This window comes from Epinephelus lanceolatus, chromosome 3, assembly GCF_041903045.1.
Source record: "Epinephelus lanceolatus isolate andai-2023 chromosome 3, ASM4190304v1, whole genome shotgun sequence".
NCBI classification, from domain to species: domain Eukaryota; kingdom Metazoa; phylum Chordata; class Actinopteri; order Perciformes; family Serranidae; genus Epinephelus; species Epinephelus lanceolatus.
In genome coordinates, this window is record NC_135736.1 from 40,662,878 (window position 1) to 40,687,937 (window position 25,060).

Below are 25,060 nucleotides of genomic sequence, written 5' to 3' on the forward strand. Positions count from 1 at the left end.
AGCTTCAGTCACTAAGCACCACCACAGGTCAGCCAACAGCAGATACAACATGGCCTATTGGACACCCACTTCAAGTCTGAATACGGATGCCAATTACATTTCAGCCTGAAGGGATTAATTTTTTTCGCCACAACACAAAGGGTCCACGTGGGATTACCATCACCTCTTCTTAAAAGGACATTGTGTAACATTTTCAGTTGTTTATTGGCAAAAATTGATGTCTGCATTCATAAATATGTCATCACTGTTGTACTATTACCTCCACCAATAATCTGACTTATTCTCGTAAAAGGAGAATTTTGGATTTGTTTGTACATTGTGCGGGTAAGTCGTCTGTGGGGCAGAATATTGGATGAAGGAGTGCGCCATCTGTTTGAATACAAAATATGATTTCAGCGTTAGATGGGAGAAATTCCTACACACTGTGGCTTTAAGCAGTGGACTTTTACCTTTATGAGCTCAGCACACACTTCCTGGTAGACAGCAGGACTTTTTTATCTCACTGCCGGTGGTTCTCAGGCTCATTCACTCCTCGGGCTTCTAAAGAAACACTTTCCTGCCGCTGGACAGCGTTTTATCAGGACTTGCTTCTGTGTTTTCTCTCAACATCACAACACATTTAGCAGGTAAGGCTTTATAACGGAATATATTTTATACAGCCTTGTTCAACTCATGCAATAGTTGTCATCCTAGTGTTGAGCCTTTTTCTCTCTAACTTTAATTTATGATTTGTTGGGCTGTAGTTTTCTGTTCATTGCTATTCAGATTTTCCTACTCTGCCATCCTTCAGTGACTCTGTGTGAGAACCATAGAGCCAGGCTACTACTTGTGGTGGAAACCATATCTGATGTTTGAATTAATGATGAACAGATGAGGATGGGACCAAGAGATTAGATTACACATGCTTACCCCCCAGCAATGTACCTGTCACTCTGAGCACAGAGAGGCACTCGGCCCTTATGTTTAGGCTTTATTAAAGTTGACTTAGCTGGCAGTTACAGCCTCAATACAACATGTCATTAAGGCATATAATCAAACACCCTATTATAGCACACTAAAGAGCATGTGTTTTACAGTGTGTTACTGGAACTGGACGACACAATCACCAACATACTGAAGAGCGACTGGGTGAGCTGAAGGATCGTCTCCAGCAAAAGGATCAATTTGAAGGATCTCATGACAAGTTACAGCAACGGAGGATTCTTCAACCCTGCCTACCATGACAGCGATACTCTGGAAATTGATAGAAGGTTTGTGGTGATATGGAAAATGTGGATTTGTCATTTATCATTGAAAAAACAGAAGCTTCCCTTATTTTAATTTATCCAGGAATGTGTTTGAGTGAGTGCCATGTATTGTTTGTACTTGTAATCAAAGGGCATGTGAAAGAATGGACAGGATGTCCTCAAGGAACACACAGCTGAGTGGAGTTTATCTTGGCTATACCCCAGGCTGTAGGAATGACTCAATTATTTTTTATAATTTGGGGTAAAAACTTTAAGGTCTAAAGTTTCCAAAAAAAAAACATTACACTAAACTTCAGAGGCAAAAACATTAGTCCACTGGTCTCTAATCTTGTACTTCCTTGTAGGATATTATATCACTATAATTACCCATTGGTGCATTACTTGATGAGGTGGGTGTACAACTAGGTAGATAGGTAGGTTACTAAGGAGGAAGTGCGTATGCTCGTCTATATATCTAAATGGCATTTTGGCTGATAGGTGGAGAAAAACATCACCTCCATATTAGTCATACATATGACACTTAAAGTTTTCAGTTGCTTCGGTTTTTGGCCTCCACATCATCAATTGTGAACATCAGACAAGAAAATTCTTATTCTTTTAAACAAAGCCCTTTTTTTGCATTCACCAGTATTAACAATAACCGATATATTTAAAAATAAAAAAAATTATGTTAACACAGAAAGAATAATATTGTTTAAATAATCCAACGTCTCTTTGTCGCTTTTCACTATCAATTTGCAATTTGCAAGTTTTTATTTATTCATTTTTACAATTTTGTGTAGTTATGTTTACAGACACTTGTATTTTGATTGTAATTAATTTAAAAAAAAAAAAGAGACAAAATGCACAATAAATAGAGTCAAGAGGAATGTTACTTAAAGCCTTATTATCATTAATATTTTTATTTTCATTTTTATTTCAAATTTTCAATAGACATTGTGATGAAAAAAGGGGATTTCCGCACACTTAAATTTGCACTAAAATTCACATATATTGCTTAGCTTTCCGTCAGTAAGACCTTCATCAGAGCATACAACACACACAATGAACAGGCAGGTTAAGAACATGTCACTCCTGCTCTAATCATCAGCAGTATGCAGAACACCTGTGCACACTCAGTTAGAGGCCACACCACCTTCTGGGGATTGTAGTTTTCAGGTGTAGGCTGTGAATCCTACTGAAGGGACCTAAATTAACTGAAAAAGAAGTGTAACACGGTGAATACAGAAAAACAAAAAACAATCACAAAGTATATTACAGTAAAAGTGCCACAAAAACAAATATCACAGGTATAAAAAATACCTTCAAAAATATTTTTTTTTCAAAATGAGATAGAAAATAGATCAAAAATAGAGCAGGGGGCTATGGGAGGGTTTCAGGCTAGAGCCGTCATATATCATAGACCCCCTGCTCTACACAAAAAAGAAACGAACCAACAAGATTAGAAACATCCTGATCTACAGCATAACACTCATATCAAAATCTTCATTAAGACCAATGGGTTCTAGAGCATTTAAAGTATCAATCCAGGAAAGCTCTCTTTGGCATAACCTCCTATCTATACCCCCCCTCTTGGCAGTTCAATATGTTCAATGCCCTGAAAATGTAGAGAAGAAATAGGATGAGAACACAAATTAAAGTGACGAGCTACAGGATAATTAATATCATTTCGTCTGATGGAGCTCTTGTGTTCACTAATCCTTTGTTTCAGCATACGTGTTGTTTTACTTACATAAATTTTATCACATGGACATTTTAATAGATAGATGACATTTTCTGTGCTACATGTGATAAAACCCTTGACGAGGAAGCTTTTGCCTGATCTGGGATGTCTAAAATTAGACATTGTGATAAAATCCTTACTGTTAACTCCGATGGCCATCATAAAAGCATAGTAAAATATGACATCTTATCAGCCCTACTCTGGCACATTCATGCAAATGATTATGTATAACTGCTGTTTCCTCCATTATTATTTGCATATGTCATGATGATGAAATTGTAGTATATTGGTTTTCTGTTGAACAGTGTTACCCCCCAAAATATATAGGTATTAGTTCATTGTATAAGTCATTGAATGCAAAATGGTTGAACCAGTTGTCACTATCTGTCATACATATTTTCTACACATTTCTACTTTACTGTTTTGTAAATTTGTCCTGAGTTGATGAATTACTCTCAGGTGAATCTTGACTCTCACTAATGTAAGAAGCGTTAGAGCAACTAGCTCTCTAAAACAGTGACTCCCAACTGGTCCAGCCACGGGGTCCAGATATCACTCATTGTTCAAGGTCCACACAGTTCAATATATTCACCATCATACTTGCATTTGGCCATGTCATTGAGCTAGTTTGATGTGTCATGTAGCTGTCCTTTAGTCACTCACTCTACAGCAGGAAATGGCACTTTAAAGTCAGAGCTCTGTGCCAAAAATTCACTGTCCTTCAAAATAAAGTGTGTTTTTTACAAACTTGACATGTTCACGATTCACTTGCGGCCCATTCAGTATGGACCTGGAATCCGCTTTTGGACCTGGGCCCACCAGTTGGGAACCACTGCTCTAAAATAGCTCACAGGTTCAGAGCTGCATGCAGTTCTGCCCAAGAGGTGTTTCCTTTGTTTACATTTCTAATTTTATTTTTTTTCCCTTTCATGCTCTGTGGTGCTGTAAAAAAGTCTGGTCTTTTTCTTTGCTGTATCACAATGACATGGTCAGTCAACAAATGACGGTACAAACAGTAAAGGTATAAATGTGAATCCCGTCCAGTCTCTTGCAATCAATCTCTCAAACACAGTAATTTGTAACTTGGTACTGTTGAGGCTGATGTACTGAAAAAGTGCACAACTTGTTTGGGGAAATGCACTTACTGTTGTGCAAATATTAAGGATGATTCGAGAAATGTATAAGCAACTGAGAAAAACTGTGACTACAGATAAGGATAATGATAACTTGAACTGATAACCCCAGTGCTCTCAAGTATCATAAACATAAACTGACCTTAATGATAAACAGTTTCACTTCACATATTATTTGTTTCATGCTGTCACAGGTCTTCCAACAGAACCCACCACGCTAACCCCTATGCCAGGGGTGAGAGGGTGGATGTGTATAACTCGTACACTGGTCAGACCAGCAGGGATGATGCTGTGGGGGGAGTGCCCTGGGGGGGCTGGCAGGAGGAGAGCTGGAGGGGGAGGGAAAGCATCCCCATGGGCCTCGTTTCAACGCGCCCTGGGAGTCCTCCATGGCAGCATGACCACAGTGAGTGGACCAGCACTGAGCAACTGAGCTTATTAAACAGTCTAACAATATTTTACTTCTTGTATCATAGAAAAAAAGGCAAAAGTATTTGGTGCTGAGCTCTTGTTTGCCTGTGTCAATTGTCTCTACAGATTTCTATGTGCCTCTCTGTGTTGCTAAGTGACACCTCTGTTGTCCTCCCTATTTCCTGTCTTTTATTCAGATCACAGTACGTTCCAAATCCCAGCTGACTCTCAGTATGATCGATCACTTCCTGTTCACCTTCCTTCTGCAACATCAGGTAAGAGTTACACTAATCTCTCTCCATAGTTTCCTTTCACAGTTACTGTAAACTCTCACACTGTTGCTAGGGTATCGCTAAACACACACACAGACGACGTTGTTGAGTCTATTACGAGGCAATAATTCAATATAAATGTGACGTCCTGCTGACCTGTCGACTCTGATTATTTATCAGCTTAGCAAAGTCCTACTAGATAATTATTAATGGAGGCTCCACACAAAAACAGATGACAAGGAAGTTGGCAGAGAAAATAAGACAGAGAGAAGAAGGGGTTTGTGGGGAAAAGGTTGTCTTAATCTGAAGGACACAATCTAAACATTTTTAAAATGTGTCTGTAAAAGTATAAAACTGTATACACGTATTGACCATATCTTTACCCTTTAACATCAAGAGACACCTTCACAGTTATAGCCACAAAAGCAGCATGACTCTATGTCAGTTTGACAGATGGTTTACCATTTAGTCCAGACTAAAACAGCAGGACAAATATTGGATGGACTTCCATGATGTTAGGTTAAAAAATAATATTTTGCTCAGGATGAACTGATAACTGTTGTGATACCTACACAGTCCTAAAGCTTTATCATCGGCTCCAAATTTTAATTTGTCTGATACGTTGGTTTATGACCAAATAGCTATAAAACTAATGACATTTCCATCAGCAACAGTTTTACTTTCTTTTTAATGCCGATTTAAAAATGTAAGCATGCTAAATTAAGATGGTGACCAGGGTAAACATTACACCTGCTTAAAGGTATACTATGCAGGATTGTCGGTTACTGTTTGTGAACATGCTCGCCAACAAAAGTTAAAGTAAAAGCCAACCTTCGATTCACTCTCATTTGGCGTTTTTGCCTTGCTACATTTGCGTTTTGTTTGGTGCTGTGTCTCTTGGATGCCTGCTGCTCATGGTCTGGCACCTGAAATTAAGAAAATAAGACGAAAATAAGAAAATACAGGGCAGAGTCTCTGCAGAAAAGTACACCATTCACTTCTAGTGGGTCATAAGTGATAAACTAGGAAGGTTTAGTTCTGTATTGGTCTATACATTGTTTATTAGGACTGTCCTGTCTGTTAGCATGCTGACGTTTAGCTTAAATCATAGCTGTATGTACAGACTCACAGAGCTGCTAGCGTGGCTGTGGACTCTTAGTTTTGTTACAGCTTAATTACACTTTGCGGGTCCATGTCATTGGTCCGACAGCCCATTAGTCTGACGTCCCGTTGTTCCGATATGTGATTATACTAGGCTATACTGTATTTGTGTACCATAGCAAACAGCAAATGCAACAAAAGTAGGCTACTGGTCGAGATACAAGTGTCATAGAGAGAAGAGAGTGAAACACCATAACCTCCTGTTATTAACTCTGGGGTCGGGGTTGTGTGGGGAGCTCTCCGCGGTGCTGAACGGCTCCTGGCGGGCGTATTTCTACCTTGATGGTGCGCCACGACCGGCTCTGGGTCAGCTGGGAAAGGCTTGAGGCGAAGCAGGCTCACGGCTTATGTGTTTGTCACTTTCTTTTTCATTTTAACCCACACCATGATCTTTTCCTGACCCTAACCAAGTGGTTTTTGTGCCTAAACCTAACCAGACCTTAACCACAGGGCATCATGATGATTTCGGAACAACGGGACTTCGGAACAATGGGTTTAATATTGTCGGAACAATGGGATGTCGAACCAATGGGCAGTTCCCATAATTTGCAGGCCATATTGTTTTATTTTATCTTATTTGTTTAAATTGTACAATAAAGTGATAACGGACCAAATAAACACAAGTACAGGAACACATGGACAGCTGTAAAAGATTATATAAAGTAAGTCAGAGACGTACGATAAAAACAAAAGGGGACAAAGAAACAAAAAATGACAAACTAAAAACAAGTAATACAATACACACTGTGTATGCAGATGGACGCACGCTTCTGTGTGTGTGTACTTGTACGTGGTACATAGTGGGGACCAAAAGAGCATATTTTAGCAAAGAAGTGAGGACATTTTTCAAAATGAGGACATTACTTCTTCCAATGATTGTTTGAGCGCTAAGACTTGGTTCTAAGGTTCAGGTTAGACTGAGGTTCAGGTTAGGGTTGGGGTTAGGCATTTAGTTGCGATGTTTAAGGCCAGGGTAAGGGGCTAGGGAATGCATAGAGTGTGCCAGTAAACCCAGAACTCCGTTAGCGCTTTTAGCACTTCCGGTTCTCTCGTCTAAAAGTCAGTATGCTTTTTGAAGGGGATTTTGGTAAAATAAGGTCTGTGGTTAACAAAAGCTTAAGTGAGTTTCAGGTTTTGTTCTACGATATAAAACACGTCAGTAAATACCCCACTTGTGAATTCTGAAGCTTTTACGTGTCGTAAAAAAGGCGGTTGCTAACAAGTTGCTCAATACAACTACAAACCCTGTCGGGGACATTAAACGTCATCACCCCTGAACAGGCGAGAGTGCTGGCAGTCCGCCATTACAGCTTCTTATTTAGCTTAAACAGTCCGATTTCCCCATTATACAATGTTTTTAAAATAAAGCGGCTGGAATCAGTTGAAAGCTTAGTGGCGGTGACGTCAAGAGTCACGCGACTGTGGAGTAGTCATGTAGTCCGTTAAAGCCTAACGTTAGCTTTTTACTTCTAGCGATCGCATTTAAGCTTCAAATGCAGTATGAAAGGTGTTCATATGTGAAGATTATCTCACTGAACAAAACCTGTGAGTATCATAAACTTGTGTTAGCCACAGAGCTTATTTTCTGACATAATCCAAAACGCAATGCAAAAATCACATTCACTTTCTCTTCCGGGAACCAGCGCGATGCTAAACTTCTGGGTTTTGATGTCAGCCCTGGCGCACTCTATTGTGTCAAAGAGGGTCCTCACCAAGATAGAAGTACAAGGATGTGTGTATGTGAGACATTGGGATGACATGGGTTTGTGGGGTGTGGGCACACAAGATATATACATATGATCTACACATAAATACACATATACCATATACACAATATACAATATACAGTACAGGCCAAAAGTTTGGACACACCTTCTCATTCAATGCGTTTTCTTTATTTTCATGACTATTTACATTGTAGATTCTCACTGAAGGCATCAAAACTATGAATGAACACATGTGGAGTTATGTACTTAACAAAAAAAGGTGAAATAACTGAAAACATGTTTTATATTCTAGTTTCTTCAAAATAGCCACCCTTTGCTCTGATTACTGCTTTGCACACTCTTGGCATTCTCTCCATGAGCTTCAAGAGGTAGTCACCTGAAATGGTTTCCACTTCACAGGTGTGCCTTATCAGGGTTAATTAGTGGAATTTCTTGCTTTATCAATGGGGTTGGGACCATCAGTTGTGTTGTGCAGAAGTCAGGTTAATACACAGCCGACAGCCCTATTGGACAACTGTTAAAATTCATATTATGGCAAGAACCAATCAGCTAACTAAAGAAAAATGAGTGGCCATCATTACTTTGAGAAATGAAGGTCAGTCAGTCCGGAAAATTGCAAAAACTTTAAATGTGTCCCCAAGTGGAGTCGCAAAAACCATCAAGCACTACAACGAAACTGGCACACATGAGGACCGACCCAGGAAAGGAAGACCAAGAGTCACCTCTGCTTCTGAGGATAAGTTCATCCGAGTCACCAGCCTCAGAAATGGCAAGTTAACAGCAGCTCAGATCAGAGACCAGATGAATGCCACACAGAGTTCTAGCAGCAGACCCATCTCTAGAACAACTGTTAAGAGGAGACTGCGCCAATCAGGCCTTCATGGTCAAATAGCTGCTAGGAAACCACTGCTAAGGAGAGGCAACAAGCAGAAGAGATTTGTTTGGGCCAAGAAACACAAGGAATGGACATTAGACCAGTGGAAATCTGTGCTTTGGTCTGATGAGTCCAAATTTGAGATCTTTGGTTCCAACCGCCGTGTCTTTGTGAGACGCAGAAAAGGTGAACGGATGGATTCCAAATGCCTGGTTCCCACTGTGAAGCATGGAGGAGGAGGTGTGATGGTGTGGGGGTGTTTTGCTGGTGACACTGTTGGGGATTTATTCAAAATTGAAGACACACTGAACCAGCATGGCTACCACAGCATCCTGCAGCGACATGCAATCCCATCCGGTTTGCGTTTAGTTGGACGATCATTTATTTTTCAACAGGACAATGACCCCAAACACACCTCCAGGCTGTGTAAGGGCTATTTGACCAAGAAGGAGAGTGATGGAGTGCTGCGGCAGATGACCTGGCCTCCACAGTCACCGGACCTGAACCCAATCGAGATGGTTTGGGGTGAGCTGGACCGCAGAGTGAAGGCAAAGGGGCCAACAAGTGCTAAACACCTCTGGGAACTCCTTCAAGACTGTTGGAAAACCATTTCAGGTGACTACCTCTTGAAGCTCATGGAGAGAATGCCAAGAGTGTGCAAAGCAGTAATCAGAGCAAAGGGTGGCTATTTTGAAGAAACTAGAATATAAAACATGTTTTCAGTTATTTCACCTTTTTTTGTTAAGTACATAACTCCACATGTGTTCATTCATAGTTTTGATGCCTTCAGTGAGAATCTACAATGTAAATAGTCATGAAAATAAAGAAAACGCATTGAATGAGAAGGTGTGTCCAAACTTTTGGCCTGTACTGTACATACATATAATTGTTTTCTTCCTATATTATCTTCTAATATTATCTAACTATTACCATTATTATACTCACTGATACCATTATGCAGACTGTATTGTTAAGCATTACCATTCTATCTCACTTAAGCAACACAGCTGGCACAGTAGCCCAGCTGCGGATGCCAGCAGCCTCAGTATCATAGGTTTAATCAGGTGTAAAGATAATGTAGTCAGAGGCATGATAGCACCTACACTAGCTCATACAGTATTGCACTGCTATCAGCTGTACTTTCAATTTGTGCATTTACAGTACACACAAAGTTCATGTGTATCAATTAATCAGGAAAATGCAAAGAGAAGAAAGTAAATCTCTGTCAGGATGTTGTGGGAGAGCAAATATTTGCATGTGTGAGCAGGCGCAGGCGTTACAAACCTAAATGACTGCCACCTTGCTCCTGTATGGTATCTCCCATCCGCCTAAAAGAAAATCCATGACAGCCACTGCTCAACAGCAAAACACATTCTTCTGTTTACATTTGTTCATCCAGGGAACATGACAATGAGATGGAGGGGAATGGCAATGAGGAGGATGAGCATGTTTCCTAACGGTGATCCTGCCCACCTAGCTCTCACAGAGGATGCCATCAGGAGCGAGATGGAGAACGGTAAGAGCCGGTGGTGAGTGTTGGATTGTGATGTGAAGTGTGACACCTGATCTGCATTCTGGATGGTAGTCTAACAGAGAGGGATATATCTTGTCATCTTGTGTGTGACAGAGGAACAGAACCTTGTCAAAGAGCTCGTTGCCCTGTCAACAAGAGACCAAATTCGGGCCATTCGAGACCTTCCAATGAGCTTTGAAGAGAAGAAACATATCAGGTGGGTTTTGACTGACAAGCAGTTAAAGGCGATAAGCTTCCTTGTCAGTGTCATTCCAGGCACTGAGTTAACCATTACACCCTGCTGAGAGCCATAAAATAAAGATTCTGTTTGCAAAGACAAGGTGACGCTGTGTTGCAGTGTAGATCACTGGAGGAAACGTTACGTATATTTGCGCAAACACACACACGTACACACACTGTTCACTTGGGACAAGGCACATTACACAACAATCTATTATAATGACAGAAAATCGTAAGACAATGAGCCCATGGACACAGATATGTGAAAGGCCCCATCACCTCTCCTACATAGAATCAAGACACACAGACTTTATAACTGTTTTACCTCCTTTTGCGATGTTGTTATGCGTCTATTCCTGCTTTTGTGACTCTTTGTAGTCATGTTGTGCCATTTTGTAGTAATTTGTCTCAGTTGTCATTTGTGTCTCTTTGAGGTAATTTTGTGTCTCTTTGGTCACTTTGTGTCTCTCTGTAGTTGTTTTGTGTATCTCTGTAGTCACTTTGTGTCTCTGTAGTCATTTTTTGTCTCTTCGTAGTTGTTTTGTATTCTCTGTAGTCATTTTGTGTCTCTTTGTAATTGTTTTGTGTCTCTGTAGTCATATTGTGTTTCTTTGTAGTCAATTTGTGTCTCTTTGTAATTGTTTCGTGTCTCTCTGTAGTCATATTGTGTTTTATTGTAGTCAATTTGTGTCTCTTTGTGGTCATTTTGTGTCTCTTTGTAGTTGTTTTGTGTCTTTTTGTAGTCATATTGTGTCTCTTTGTTGTCATTTTGTGTCTCTTTGTAGTCATACTGTGTCTCTTTGTAATTGTTTTGTGTCTCTCTGTAGTCATATTGTGTCTCTTTGTAGTCGTTTTGTGTCTCTTTGTAGTCATATTGTGTCTCTTTGTAATTGTTTTGTGTCTCTCTGTAGTCATATTGTGTCTCTTTGTAGTCGTTTTGTGTCTCTTTGTAGTCATTTTGTGTCTCTTTGTAATTGTTTCGTGTCTCTCTGTAGTCATATTGTGTTTCTTTGTAGTCAATTTGTGTCTCTTTGTGGTCATTTTGTGTCTCTTTGTAGTTGTTTTGTGTCTCTTTGTAGTCATATTGTGTCTCTTTGTTGTCATTTTGTGTCTCTTTGTAGCCATATTGTGTCTCTTTGTAATTGTTTTGTGTCTCTCTGTAGTCATATTGTGTCTCTTTGTAGTCGTTTTGTGTCTCTCTGTAGTCATATTGTGTTTCTTTGTAGTCATTTTGTGTCTCTTTGTAATTGTTTCGTGTCTCTCTGTAGTCATATTGTGTTTCTTTGTAGTCAATTTGTGTCTCTTTGTGGTCATTTTGTGTCTCTTTGTAGTCATATTGTGTCTCTTTGTAATTGTTTTGTGTCTCTCTGTAGTCATATTGTGTCTCTTTGTAGTCGTTTTGTGTCTCTTTGTAGTCATATTGTGTCTCTTTGTAATTGTTTTGTGTCTCTCTGTAGTCATATTGTGTCTCTTTGTAGTCGTTTTGTGTCTCTTTGTAGTCATTTTGTGTCTCTTTGTAATTGTTTTGTGTTTCTTTGTAGTCGTTTTGTGTCTCTTTGTAGTCATTTTGTGTCTCTTTGTAATTGTTTTGTGTCTCTCTGTAGTCATATTGTGTCTCTTTGTAGTCGTTTTGTGTCTCTTTGTAGTCATATTGTGTCTCTTTGTAATTGTTTTGTGTCTCTCTGTAGTCATATTGTGTCTCTTTGTAGTCGTTTTGTGTCCCTTTGTAGTCATTTTGTGTCACTTTGTAATTGTTTTGTGTCTCTCTGTAGTCATATTGTGTCTCTTTGTAGTCGTTTTGTGTCTCTTTGTAGTCATTTTGTGTCTCTTTGTAATTGTTTTGTGTCTCTCTGTAGTCATATTGTGTCTTTCTGAGGTTCGTTTGTCAGTGTAGTTATTTTGTGTCTCTTAGAGGCAACTATGTGTCTTTTTTGGTTGTTATGTCTCCCTTTGTTTTTATTTTGTGTCCCTTTCAGGTAATTTTGTGTCTTTTTGGTTGTGTGTCTCTTTGTGATCCTTTAACCCATTTTTGTCGTTATGGCTGGTGTTTGTTCATTTGAGAGATATTAAGCAGGTGAAGGACAGGGGGCCACTAACACGTTGGTCCTCTGGGCCCGTGCCCGGCAGGCTTGTTCAGTAATCCATCCGTGGTTGTGTGTGTCATAATTCATCTCATTCATCTCATCTAAGTCATTAGGTAATATATATTTTAAGGCACTAAATCACACTAAATTATGTTGTAAATTACCTCCACAGGAGCCAGGTGCTGGCATTCAAGTCTTCCAAACAATCTCGCCAGTTCAAATGTTTTGCAGATTGCTCTGAGAGTGTGTCACTGGTAAGTAAACAATATGCTGCAACACCATACTTAAACAACTCATCTTGAGTACAGCCAGCTGATTGATAGCCTGCACTCATTTTGCTTGACATGTCACAAATTGTTCTCTCAGTCTTTCCGCAGGTGTGGCTACAGTTTAAGGTCAGCCAGGCAGACCCTGCAGCTGTGGCAAGGCATCATGAAAGAAATCAGTGGCAAGTTTGGCACCAGCGTCCTCTCTTACTTTGTTTTCCTCAAGTGGCTGCTCATGTTCAACATTTTCTCCTTCCTGGTCAACTTTGGCTTTATCACCATCCCGCTGCTTGTTTACGACCTCACACCCAACATACCTCCGAATGTGAGCTTCAGTGGGCTGGAGATACTGACTGGAGCTGTAAGTGGAGGTTCTTACCACACCACATACCATTTTGTAAAGCCACAACAATCCAAGGGGTCTTTAACACGTCAAATCATTGTGCATTTTAGAGTTTCTGTAATCAATATTTTTATATTTACAATGAATGCACTTACTATACTTAACGTTGAAGAGTTCTCCAAACAAAACAAAACAAACATTTGAAAAACTCTTGTCTCTTTTCAGAAATCATGACATGGTCACTCAAGATAATCCACAGACCTTGTTGTGAGCAGTTTCATGTAGGGACTATTTTCTTTTTACCAAACTACACCCGCCAAGTGTCACCACACAGAAGGAAATGTGCATCTACTCATAGATGAGAGGGTCATCCTCATGACAGTACAAGATGTAAACATTAATGATGTTCTTCTCAGCTAAGCTGTAATGTTAGTTAGCTCAGTAATGCTAAGTGAGCTAACAGTCGATGCATGCTACCTTCTGCACACCATGAGTCGAGTGCCATTTATTTCCATTATGTTCGAGAGAATGCAGACATCTCTATCACCAATATCTCCACCACTCTGCAACTCACACCAAAACAAAACAGTCTAGAATGATAAATAGCACTACTACTTGATTTTAGGGTGAACTGTTGCTTTAACATCTTGGTTCACTCCCACAACTGATATTAGTGTTGTTTACAGATACAGCAGACAGCTGTTTTAGCCAAAAAACTCAGATAAGCTAACTGTACTCTACCTGCCCAGCTGGTTGAGACCAAAACAGAGCAAAAAGGAGAGTAAATATTGGAATTACATTTGTCAGGTCGCCCGAATTACAACTCTGAAAGAACATTAATGTCGCTCTGTGTCTGCTGGATGTATAAAGAGGCAACTGTGTGTTTGTTGACAGCTTGATGCGCTCCAAAGTCGCAAAAAAAAGAAAGAAAAAAAAAAAGAAATACGATTAATGTAGGCTATGTTTAATTAACATACAGATGCTCAATACAAGTGCTTTTTTAAATGTGTTTTGTTTTTTCCAGGGTTACTTCAACTACACCGTCATGTACTACGGTGGCTACAGCAATGAAACCCTGGTGGGTCTGGTGGAGTACAACATGCAGTTAGCCTACTTCTTCACTATTGCAGTCTACATGGTTCTGTGTGGAATCGCACTCATCTTCAGGTCAGTCCATTTGTCTGCATAATACGAATGTAAATCACAATATTTTGGCTTATGGTACATTTCCTTGACTTTTTAAATTTTCCTTCAGTTTAACAGTAGTTAAAACACAAAAAAATGTGCATCACATGTTTTCCTCACGCAGCATGGCCAGCTCATTCAGGAAAAACTACGTACTAGCAGACTCGACTTCAAACAGCGCTTGGCAGCTTCTGTGCAGCTGGGATTTTAATATTACCAATGAGAGAGCAGTGAGACAGCGCAAGAACAATCTACGTATCCAACTAAAGGTGAGCAGTAATTCACTGTTACAAACCCACTTTTGTAAATCAAGACCCCAGGTGAGGAAAGAGAGAAGTGTTTTACTAAAAAATCATTTCAGCTGCATGTCATGAAATACGTCTGAAACAAGAAGCTATGAACAACATGTTTATTTAATACAGTACATATCCTCTAATTTATATTCGTCAACTTGCTACACTGTGCTTTGCAGTTACATTTCATAACTGCAAATTATATTTTCATAACGAGCTTTCAACAAATTTCAGGCACTTAGTTCTCTCAGAGGTTAATTCCCATGACGTGCCTCATTATTTTTTAATCGCCATGTTTGTCCTCTTCAGGAGTCTTTGTCAGAGAAGGCCCAGAGGGAGCTGCTAACCCTCTCTGAAAAGCTGAAGCACTTTGGAGTTCATATTGGTTCCTGGCTCCTCTCCACCGGCTTGGCTGTTGGCTGTGGAGCTAGCATCCATTACCTCTGCCAATACGAACAGCAGGTACACAAGCTAATATTGAATAGTTGGTCTTAATTGTTAAAGTGGAATAGTTGTTTTTGTTGGATAAAGACGAGAACATAAAAAAGTTTTTCCACTGTCTGAAAAAAATCATATTGTCCAATTCAATTAGTATTAAATCTCCTTCCTTGCACAGTTGCAGATCAACTGCATGTGTAGAAAACACGTGTGTGATAATACTTTATTGCATGGTAGTATCTGGTCTTTAAAATCCCTATCAGCATGCGTCATAAGCTTGCAACCTACTGACAGTAATGTGTCAAGTCATTTACCAGCAGCGCAGGGTTTGATGAATGATATTGCACGCAGTGTTCGTTGTCTAGCGCTATCTTGAGCTGACCTCCATCTGTTATCTTTATAGCAGGCCACAGACACCGCCAGCTGGTCTCTGCTTGAGGAGGCAGAGACTCTCCTGGTTCCCTTTGTGGTGTCTCTGATTAACCTGGTCGTCCCGCTCTTCTACTCCCTCTTCAACAAGTTTGAGCCCTACTCCAGCCAGCGCAGACAGATCTATGCTCTGGTGGTCGGGTACGATAGCAGGGACACATATAGCTTGTAAATGCTATGTTTTCTTGCTTAAATGAGAAGATTGATACCACTTTGTCTGTTAAATATGAAGCTGGAGCCAGCAGCTGATTAGCTTAGCTTAGCATAAGGACTACAAATGGGAGGAAAAAGCTAGCTTGGCTCTGTCTGAGGATAATAAAACTGCCTAGCAGCTCCTCTAAAGCTCACTACTCACTAAGACATATCTCATTTGTTTAACCCGTACGGTAAAAATGAAGCATAAAAATGACACAGGTGGTTACTACTTGACTACTCCCACGCCAAACCACAAGTAGTCATTTTGAAACTTTTTTTTTTTCCTTCACATTCACATAAGAACCTTAAAATGACTCAAAGTTCCCTTGGTTTCCCACAGTTCTGAACTTCAGACTCCTGGGGGAAATTCCTATGTCTTGTGATTGGTCACGTGATCGCAGCCTTCCCAAATACATGGGTTACATGCAAATTACTGGCCCATGATTACATAGGATATATATGCATTTTGAAACATTACTTTTATAGGTTCGAACAGTGCTGGGCCAGGCTAGCTGTTTCAGTATGTTGCTAGCTTTTATGCTAAGCTAAGGGAATGTCATTATTTATCAGTGGAACATGTATAATGAAGAGATTTTGATGAAATATTAGTATTTTAAGCTTAGATCTGGGTATGTTTCCTGACTAAGTGTTCATCACACATGATATGTTCAGAAATCGTCAGAAATGTGAAAATCTGGGTATGATACGAGGTGTAATTTTGAATTAACGCCTTTCAAAATAATAAATAAAACAAAAGTAGAATGTCACTTCCCAAAGCCAAAACAAAAACTAAAAGTAATTCCCCAGTGCTTAATATATGACATGCCTCCCCCATTTCTCCCCCGTTATAATGAACAGTCCCTAAGCAAACAGGAGCCGGCTCCAGCTTCATTCTTAATGTACACATCTGAAAGTGGTGTCAATCTGCTCATCTAACTCTCAGTAAAAAAGCAAAGACACAATGTTAAACAATTACTTGAAGCGTCAGTAACTCTTGAATTTTTTTTCTCTGTTCCCACAGAAATGTGTTTCTCAAGATGTCCATTCTGGCTGTCTTGTGTTATCACTGGATGAATGTGGTGGCTAACAAGTTTTCAGTATGTCTGACAGAGATGAACCTTTAATTGCCATCTTACAACACACCAGTATTGGTTTCATTAATATTCTAAATAGACATCAATATAAGCAGTCATTCATGACCTTGTTGTGTTCTCCACAGTGTTGGGAGTCCATGGTGGGACAGGCTTTGTACCGTCTGGTCATTTTTGATTTCCTTTTCCTGATGTTGGGATCCTTTTTTGGAGAGTTTCTTAGCAAGTGAGTTAAATAGGTTCAGTTTGTTTGTACTCTTCAGAATCATAGAAATGGATAAATTTAACATCAGTTCTAAATTATAATCATTTGTCTACAACAGTGTGGTTGGGACGAGATTACTACCTCGTCTGGGGGTTCCAGAGTTTGACGTAGCCAGAAATGTCCTCGAACTCATCTACGCACAGACTCTGGCCTGGTAAGAAGAAAGGTTATGAAATTGTAACCCTATTTCTATTAGCACACACAAACCCCCCTCTGGACTCTGGGTAATACTCTCCTCAAATTACCAGCAGGCATTCACCCACTGAAATTTGCATAAATGTAGGTGGCCAATCAGGACGCGCCTATCTGAATATGTGTGTATAAGGCAGCAAACACTGTCTGCTATCCTACACCCTCCTCAGTGAGCAACATAGGAGCGACAGGGCCCCAAGGCAGAAGACCCCACCTTTGCTAATAGAACTAGGGTTACAATATTGTAACCTTCATTCTACGTCACACAGGCTCCGGCCTTTACTGGACAATATGGGTACAGTGTGTCGGGCCTGATGCTTAAATGCTCTGTCGTGACATAACATAGACCCAGCCCTATTAATCCTGACCAGTGGGCAAATCAGCAACGCTTATCATAACAAGGTAGCGGACAAAGTTGTGTGCTGCCTTATATACTATGGGATTCACACATTATCAATAGGGCTGAGTACTGGTAAACGAGACCTTTAAGGTATCGACTGAAATAATCCAGTATCAAGAAGTATCAAAACGTCTTCAGTCAAAAAATACCTGCGTGTCATTCTTTCTGACTGTCCCGACTCCCCGATGGATCAGCAAACTTTCTGTTGCTGCCATCTCTGCAGCAACTCTCCTCTGGCAAATCATCAGTTCAACATCTGCCCAGTTAGCAAGACACAGCAGCAGCAGCAGCAGCTAACATCCAACACTGAGCCATTAAACGTTCCCAAAACTCACATTAACAATGAGATGGCTACATTAATAATCGTTACTGTAACATTACTCGTGTGATGCTAACAGCTAGCTTTGTCACTGAATGTGTGCTGCTGGGCGGACTTTCACAACTGTCCGTGGCGCAGAGCTCAGCCTCCCTCGACAGCAGGTACTACAACTCATGCAGTCTGTGGTGTGGTGAAGTTGAGTGTGGCGTATTTAATGAAGATGGCAGTTCAGCATCAAGTTGTCATCAAAAAAGTTTACATTATGGGCATCAAAGTTAGTACTCTATTGGTATCGGTATCACTTTGAGGTAACTGGAATGAGTGATGGTATTGTAATTCTTCAAACAATACCCAGTCCTATTAATCAGGCAGGCACGTCCTGAGTGGCCAGCTACGTTTACGCATATTTCAGTGGGCAAATGAGTGCTCAAGATTACCCAAAGAGTCCAGTAGAGAACAGAGCCTGTCTAAGATAGAACAATATATTCAGCACTTTATAAAGGATCTAATAACTCAATGGAATTGAAGGATTTGTGTTTTCTCCCCTTGTCTCAGTGCGAATTTATTAATAAAGCTTATCCTCTATTTTCTCTCCATAGGATTGGAATCTACTTCTCTCCTCTGCTGCCGGCCATTCAGATCCTCAAATTCTTCATTTTGTTCTACTTAAAGAAGGTAAAAGCAAGTTCATAAAATTTAGAGGCCGTGGTGATTGTAAAAAAAACTGCCCTGATGATACATGAACATTAGCCTGGAAATCCAGACCCAAATCTAGAAAGATTTAGGGTCTGGCTATGAGTAATGCAAATGGCCCAACTCGAGGGGCGGCACAAAGCATGCATTTGTAAATATCACTGCACGCAATTGGAAAACACAACGACCAATCAGAACAATACACGGGGTGACGTATCCAGAGCTTAGCTACCAGCAGAGCTAACTGGTAGATTAGACTCTTGCTGTATCCGGTCGGCAAAATAGCAAAAACGTCCTTCTTGCAAAGGAAAGACTCGAGCGCCGTCTTCTGTTCCTCTTTTAGAGAAAAAGCCAAGTCTAACTCGTTCATTGTAGCGGCCAAAGTCGTTTCAAACAACTGGTGTTCATCCGTAGCCATCTTGCAATGTTTACTGACTGATTCCGGACTTCTTCGTCGCAGCGCTGTCGTCATCTGTTTAGCTCGCCTCTGGCCCGCCTGTATCAGATACACCGATGTGATTGGTGCAGCTCGGCTCCAACGGCATGGGTAATGAGCATCATTACTGATTGCCAGAGTGACTCGCTGAGCAAATTCAAATTGTGCTCTCGCGAGAACTCTGGATTTCCAGGGTACATGAACATAGGTGTAGATTTTGAGGGAGACGCAAGGCACATGTACATGTGTCCCCAAAAATGAAAACATGAAAGTTGCAGGGGACTTTTTTCCTTTTACAAAATTAAAGACATGTAAACCTACGCTCTTACACATGGCCATAGGCACATGCTGGCCAAGCTGCTCTATAATGTTTTAGGCTCACGTTACGCTATTTGTCCACCTGGTTAAATTATTTATTTAAATCCTTTCATCACACTGACAACATGCTTTATTTTGTGTTGTGGAAAAGACAGGCAGGGTTTGGGATTTATGGAGTGAACCTTTTGTTGCACTGTACCGGGCAAGGTCAATCAATTCCAGAGGATTAATTCAGTATGATTGGTAATTTGACCCAGGCTGGATGTGGTGCTGAATGTTTCATGAACATGCTGAATGACCTTTGAAGCAATGCTTTTCAAAGCTCTAATGAGGTTTTTAGGTTTTCTATTATGGAGTGAAACCGATATGATGTTAAGGCTGAAACGACCTCAGGGGTTTGTAAACTTTAATATCATATGAGGTACTGCAGTAATGAATGAAAAATGGGGTTTGTGTTGTTTGTTTTTGTTCATGTGTGTGTGTTTTATTCCCACTCCCCCAGGTCAGCCTGACCCAGAACTGCCAGCCTCCGCGGCGATCAGGCAGAGCAGCTCAGATGCAAACCATCTTCATCGCCCTCCTCTTCTTCCCTTTCTTTGTGGGAGCCCTGTCCATGGTTGCATACACTGCCTGGAGGTACGAGGTCATTTTGACCATTAGAAACTTTTATATCACATTAACAGCATGAAGTCAAAGGAAGTCATTTTACAAGAATAAAATGATCACAAACCTCAACAGTACCAGTCTCTGACATGTGCTGCATTCTTAACCAGTGCAAATTCCCCCCAAAACCAAACCTCAGTCTTGTTTTGTCCACTTTGTCCTGCCCTGTAGATTGACTCCCTCAGAGCAGTGCGGTCCTTTTCGGGGACTCAACAGCACCTTCAGTGTGGTTGGAGTGTGGATGGATGATCTGCAGGACATCCCTGGTTCTCAATGGGCTGTCTGGATCTACGAAAATGTCATCAGGAGTGAAATCTTCTACTTTCTCATCTCACTCATCATAATGTAAGTGCATATTGCAAGTGTCATGTTGTGTGTGTTACATTTATTGTGCTGATGATGCAAATAGAATCCAGCTAATTTTAGCAAAACACATTTTGAGTCATTTTGGGCCTGAAGATCAAACACAGGAGAAAAAACTACCACAATTAGGGCTGTTTCATAGTCGACGCAAAGGCACGCAGACGTGAAAGGCATTGGGACGCATCGAGACGCATTGGCCGTCATGATACATGCTCGCGTCTCAAAATGTGTTGTCCATTTTTTTGATACGCGACACAGCAACGCGTGTAATACCATGCGTTGCCAGCGGGGGTGATAATGCAAGCGACGTACTTGAAATTAACCACTTTTTGTTATTCACAGAAGAAGCAGGTATGAAATATGGCGGGCGAGGAGGAAAAACTTTGCGAACCCGTACGGGCACACCACTTTTTATATGACAGTTCTGTGCCCTGCACTCTAATAAATAAGGTACTAGCTAGCTACAGCAGTACTGGCTAGCCGGAATGCACCGGTGACTCTGCTACCCCCTATTGTGCGAGCGATGTATTGCATTTCAAGTGTCGCCCGCGTCGCTTGCCTTCAATGTGTTGACTATGAAAGGAAGTGCGTTGCTTGCGTTGCTTGCTCGCGTTGCATGTGTTGAGTATGAAACGGCCCTTATTGTCTTATTATGTGCTGCTCAGATGTTCTTAATGTCAACACAACAACCTCACCTCAAGGTCCATTTAGTAGCTGTTCTGGAGCTTTTCATCACATCACATGATCTTTATCAGCAGAAACATTCAGTGTCTTATGCAGTCATGCCAGCGGCTCATGAGGCTCTACTTAGGCACAGCTGTGTATTGAGATAAATACTAATATTAAAGATACACTGTGCAGGATTTTCCTAAAAACAATGTAAATACTCACACAGAAGTAATCCCTCCCAATCATCATGCATGACTCACTAGAATTGTGTGACAGTGTGTGTTTCTGCAGAGACTCTTCTCTCTGCCTGTATTTTCTTCTTACTTTCTGTGTTTGGGACATTTATAGGCATGTACCACCACAGCACTCAGGTGAAGTTGGGGCTTGACCGTTAGCAGCAGGAATCCATTAGCTAATCAGCAGTAAACACAGCGTACAGCTGAGGCCGATTGGAATGTCACTAGTTTTGCAGGTGTTTGGTCCTAAACCAAAATACTGGACAAATTAAAATTTGACCTCATGGTGGAAGTCCATAGAATTCATCCTCTGAGGACCATGTATGTCTGTACAATATTTCATGACATGCTCATGACTGCTTTTTAGTCTAGTGCAATGGCCATTAACAACATGCCTGTTAGGAATGGGCCGATTGCTTGCCCGGCCTCATGTGGGCAGCGTGTAGGCAGTTCCTGGATGATAAAGGCACTGATGCCATTGACTGGCCCTCTCGTTCCCCTGACCTAAATCCAATTGAGCACCTATGGCACGTTATGCATCAGTGCATCCAATGCTGCCTAGTACTGCCACAGACTGTCCAGGAGCTCACTGATGCCCTGATCAAGGTCTGGCAGGAAATCCCCTCGGGACATCATCCGCTGACTCATCAGAAGCACGCCCAGATGTTTTCGGGAGTGTATACAGTCACTTAGGGGCCAATTTTATACTTTGATTTTCAGTGTGATTTTAAATCCAGCCCTCAGTGGGTTGATGCTTTTGGTTTCCATTGAACATTGTTACGTCATTTTGTTATCAATAAATTATACAATGTACATCATTAAAGATTTTAAACTTGAATAATTTGTTTGTCAAGATCTAATGTGTGATTTAAGTGTGCCCTTAACTTTATTGAGCGGTGCAGTTCGTACATGAAACTGCCCAAACAAAGTCTGTGGATCATCTTGAATAACCGGGTCATGATTTCTTAAAGAGACATGGCTGTTGAGTTTATCAAATGTATTTTTCTGGTGCTTTGAGCACCACAAGCCAGGTGCCGTCTAGTTCCATTATATTCAAGAGAAGGCAGACATCTCTCTCGAACACTCAGCTATTCACACAAAAACAGTCTATATTGATACAGAGCACTACAGCTAAGAGGAAACAAAATGTGTATCTTTGATTTTGGGGTGAACCGCCCCTCAAAGAAATCTTTGTAAGAAGCGAATTAACAGAGGCAGTGTGTCGACAAAATGGACAGTTAGGTGTGTTGTGTATGTAGTATTGTTATCGCCTGTCATGGCCGAAGCAGTTACCTTTGAGATCACTGATTTCAAGGTTTCCTGAGACATGCAGGGTAACCATGGTGCTGAGCAGTCACAATGCTGCGGTGCCTTTTCTGACAATCATTTGACTATTAAAACATCGACTGATGCAGACTGTGTGTGTTCATGTACATTTTTGCATATTTTGTGTCAGTATGCAAATGTTGTTTACAATATTTACATGTTTTCCTTCTCAGCGTCATTATATACATCTTCTGGCAAGTCACTCAGGGCCGCAAGCAGCTTATTAGTCTACTGAGACAACAGATTGTTAATGTGAGTGTGTGCATTTGTATATTTTTGCCTTTATTTGGTACCTATTTGGTATGTGTCCAAATGGCTGCATCACTCTTACTCTGTTTTCTCTTTTCTTTCTCTCACCAGGAAGGGAAAGACAAGTCCTTCTTGTTAGACAAACTCCAGAATCTCCAGAAATCTCATCCTGATAAAAAATCCAAAAAGAGGAATCAGAAAAAGGTTTGTTGTGAGGACTCCTTCATGCTAACTAATCACCTTTCAGCCTGAGATATGTTATCAACCTCGCTGCGTATTTTCTCCCGTCATTCAGCACACCAAATGGCGTTCAGATGACAACTCCTCAAGCGGCCAGTCCAACTCAAACGCCATGGTTCAGGCTTTACTCGCTCGCCAGCAGCTTGAAGAAGAGGAAGAAAGACGCAGTGGTGGTGTGCCCGTTCCCTCCGACATCTCCACTTCCAGCAGTGTGATTCAGGCCATGTGGGCCCGTCAGAGAGCTGAGGACCAAGATGGAGATAAATCATCCTCCAGCGCCCTCACGCAGGCCATGCAGGCCAGGCAGAGGGCCGAGGGTCAGGAGAGCGATGACTATTACAGCATGGGTTTTTCTGAAAACCCTCTCAACACATCCAGCGCTGTCACACGGGCGATGCAAGCCAGACACAGAGCAGAGGATGTCACAGATGATGCACGTGATCAGCCATCCTCTGTGTCAAGTGTTATGATGCAGGTCATGCAAGCCAGGCAGAGAGCAGAGGCAGAGGACAGGACTCAGATGGTCCCACCTCCTCCACAAAACCCAGCTCCAGCAGGCTCCAGCGCTCTCATACAGGCCATGTTGGCCCGGCAGCAGGCTCAGAATGAGTATGATGACGGTTACTGACCAGAGGGGTCTGACTTCATCTTACCACGCAGACAAATGATTAAACAGAACAATGATTTCAATGACTGAAATCACACTTGTCAGGTTATGATTTGTGTTGACACCGATAGATGAATCAGTATCAGTTCTTAGTCCATAACACTGCATGAAAAGTGGGACCTTCCTCAGTAAACAGTGCTGTAAATTGCTGTCCAAGTGCAGGTCAACGACTGTTCATGACTGAAAATGTAGCAATAGTTATGCGTTTTGAAATGAAAATGTATTAATATATATGTAGCCTGAGAAGCTTGGCAGTTGACCTCTCAACCCCATGTCTAGAGGAGGCTTTCACATGGAAATGAAAACACTGTGAGGTCCAGAGGTTACACCTTTTTCTAAAAGATACTAACTCAATTTTAATAAAATCTCTGGAGTACATAGATCAAGCTTGGTATAAACTCATAAATTGTATCTTGAATATACCTGCCTTATATGTATGTATGTATGTATGTATTCTGTAAGTGTTTGTAGAATGAGATGTAATTAAGTCTTGTACACCTTTGTACCATCCTGTCTGAGCTCATAGATTTCATGTAGCATGTATACTGTCACACATTCTGACAAACTTTATATTGTAAGCAATTGTAATGGAGAATGCTGGTCCATTTTCTCAAGGAGAATAAAGTCTGGAATATTTCTTTCAACACCACTGTCACAAAGGTCTCTCCACATACTGGAATTCTGCATCTAAATCTCTCTCCCACATAGTTATTGATCTTAATGACTCAGGAATTGAAAGAAAAGGTAACAGAGCTTCATCTTTGGAGATCACCCTAACCACTGATTGACTGTCATGGAAAAGACATTCAATGGGTGACATCTTGGGTAGTGTCCACTGGATGCCATCACTTTAAAAGAAAAATCACTTGTGATTGGTAGTGGTACGATGCTGCAGTGGTTAGCATTGTTGCCTCACAACAAGAGGGTTACTGGTTCGAACTGGAGTTTGCATGTTCACCCTGTATCAGTGTGGATTTTCTCTGGGTACTCCAGCGTCCTCCCACAGTCCAAAGACATGCAGGTTAACTGGTGGCTCTAAATGAGCTGTAGGTGTGAATGTGAGTGTGAATGGTTGTCTGTCTCTATGTGTCAGCCCTGTGATAGTCTGGTGACCTGTCCAGGGTGTACCCCGCCTCTCGCCCAGTGTCAGCTTGGATAGGCTCCAGCCCCCCGACGACCTCCAACAGGATAAGTGGTTACGGAAAATGAATAAATGACTCATGTTTGGTTGGTAGATCTGTCGCTATGGAGTGGTGCAGGGATGAGAATTTTTTGTAGGCTGACCTGGAATATAGCGTTGCCCTTGACAAAAACCAATGGGATTTTTCCACTGGATTTTGGATTATTGCAAAAAATATTGCAGAAAAAAACGTTAGGCTATAAATTAACTACACAGCAG

At 41.1% G+C, this 25,060-nt stretch overlaps 1 protein-coding gene across 1 annotated transcript; it reads left to right on the top strand.

Annotated features, from left to right (window-relative positions):
- Positions 1-504: 504 nt before the first annotated feature.
- On the top strand, positions 505-24,305 carry tmc5 (transmembrane channel like 5). The gene is made up of 21 exons (XM_033623264.2): positions 505-626; positions 1,077-1,250; positions 4,298-4,509; positions 4,712-4,789; positions 9,948-10,064; positions 10,176-10,278; positions 12,558-12,639; positions 12,752-13,012; positions 14,019-14,161; positions 14,304-14,448; positions 14,782-14,934; positions 15,314-15,480; positions 16,556-16,631; positions 16,754-16,851; positions 16,949-17,044; positions 18,401-18,476; positions 19,751-19,884; positions 20,083-20,256; positions 22,679-22,757; positions 22,866-22,958; positions 23,050-24,305. Exons 2-21 carry the CDS (start codon positions 1,177-1,179, stop codon positions 23,620-23,622), a joined length of 2,934 nt encoding a protein of 977 aa, XP_033479155.2. The 5' UTR covers positions 505-626; positions 1,077-1,176; the 3' UTR covers positions 23,623-24,305.
- The last annotated feature ends 755 nt before the right edge of the window (positions 24,306-25,060 follow it).

Bases quoted from the DNA above. Each gene is read 5' to 3' on its own strand.
- tmc5 (XM_033623264.2), top strand. From the start codon at position 1,177: ATGACAAGTTACAGCAACGGAGGATTCTTCAACCCTGCCTACCATGAC. The intron at 12,640-12,751 runs GTAAGTAAACAA...TTGTTCTCTCAG, and splicing joins GCTCTGAGAGTGTGTCACTG to TCTTTCCGCAGGTGTGGCTA. The intron at 22,959-23,049 runs GTTTGTTGTGAG...CCCGTCATTCAG, and splicing joins AAAAGAGGAATCAGAAAAAG to CACACCAAATGGCGTTCAGA.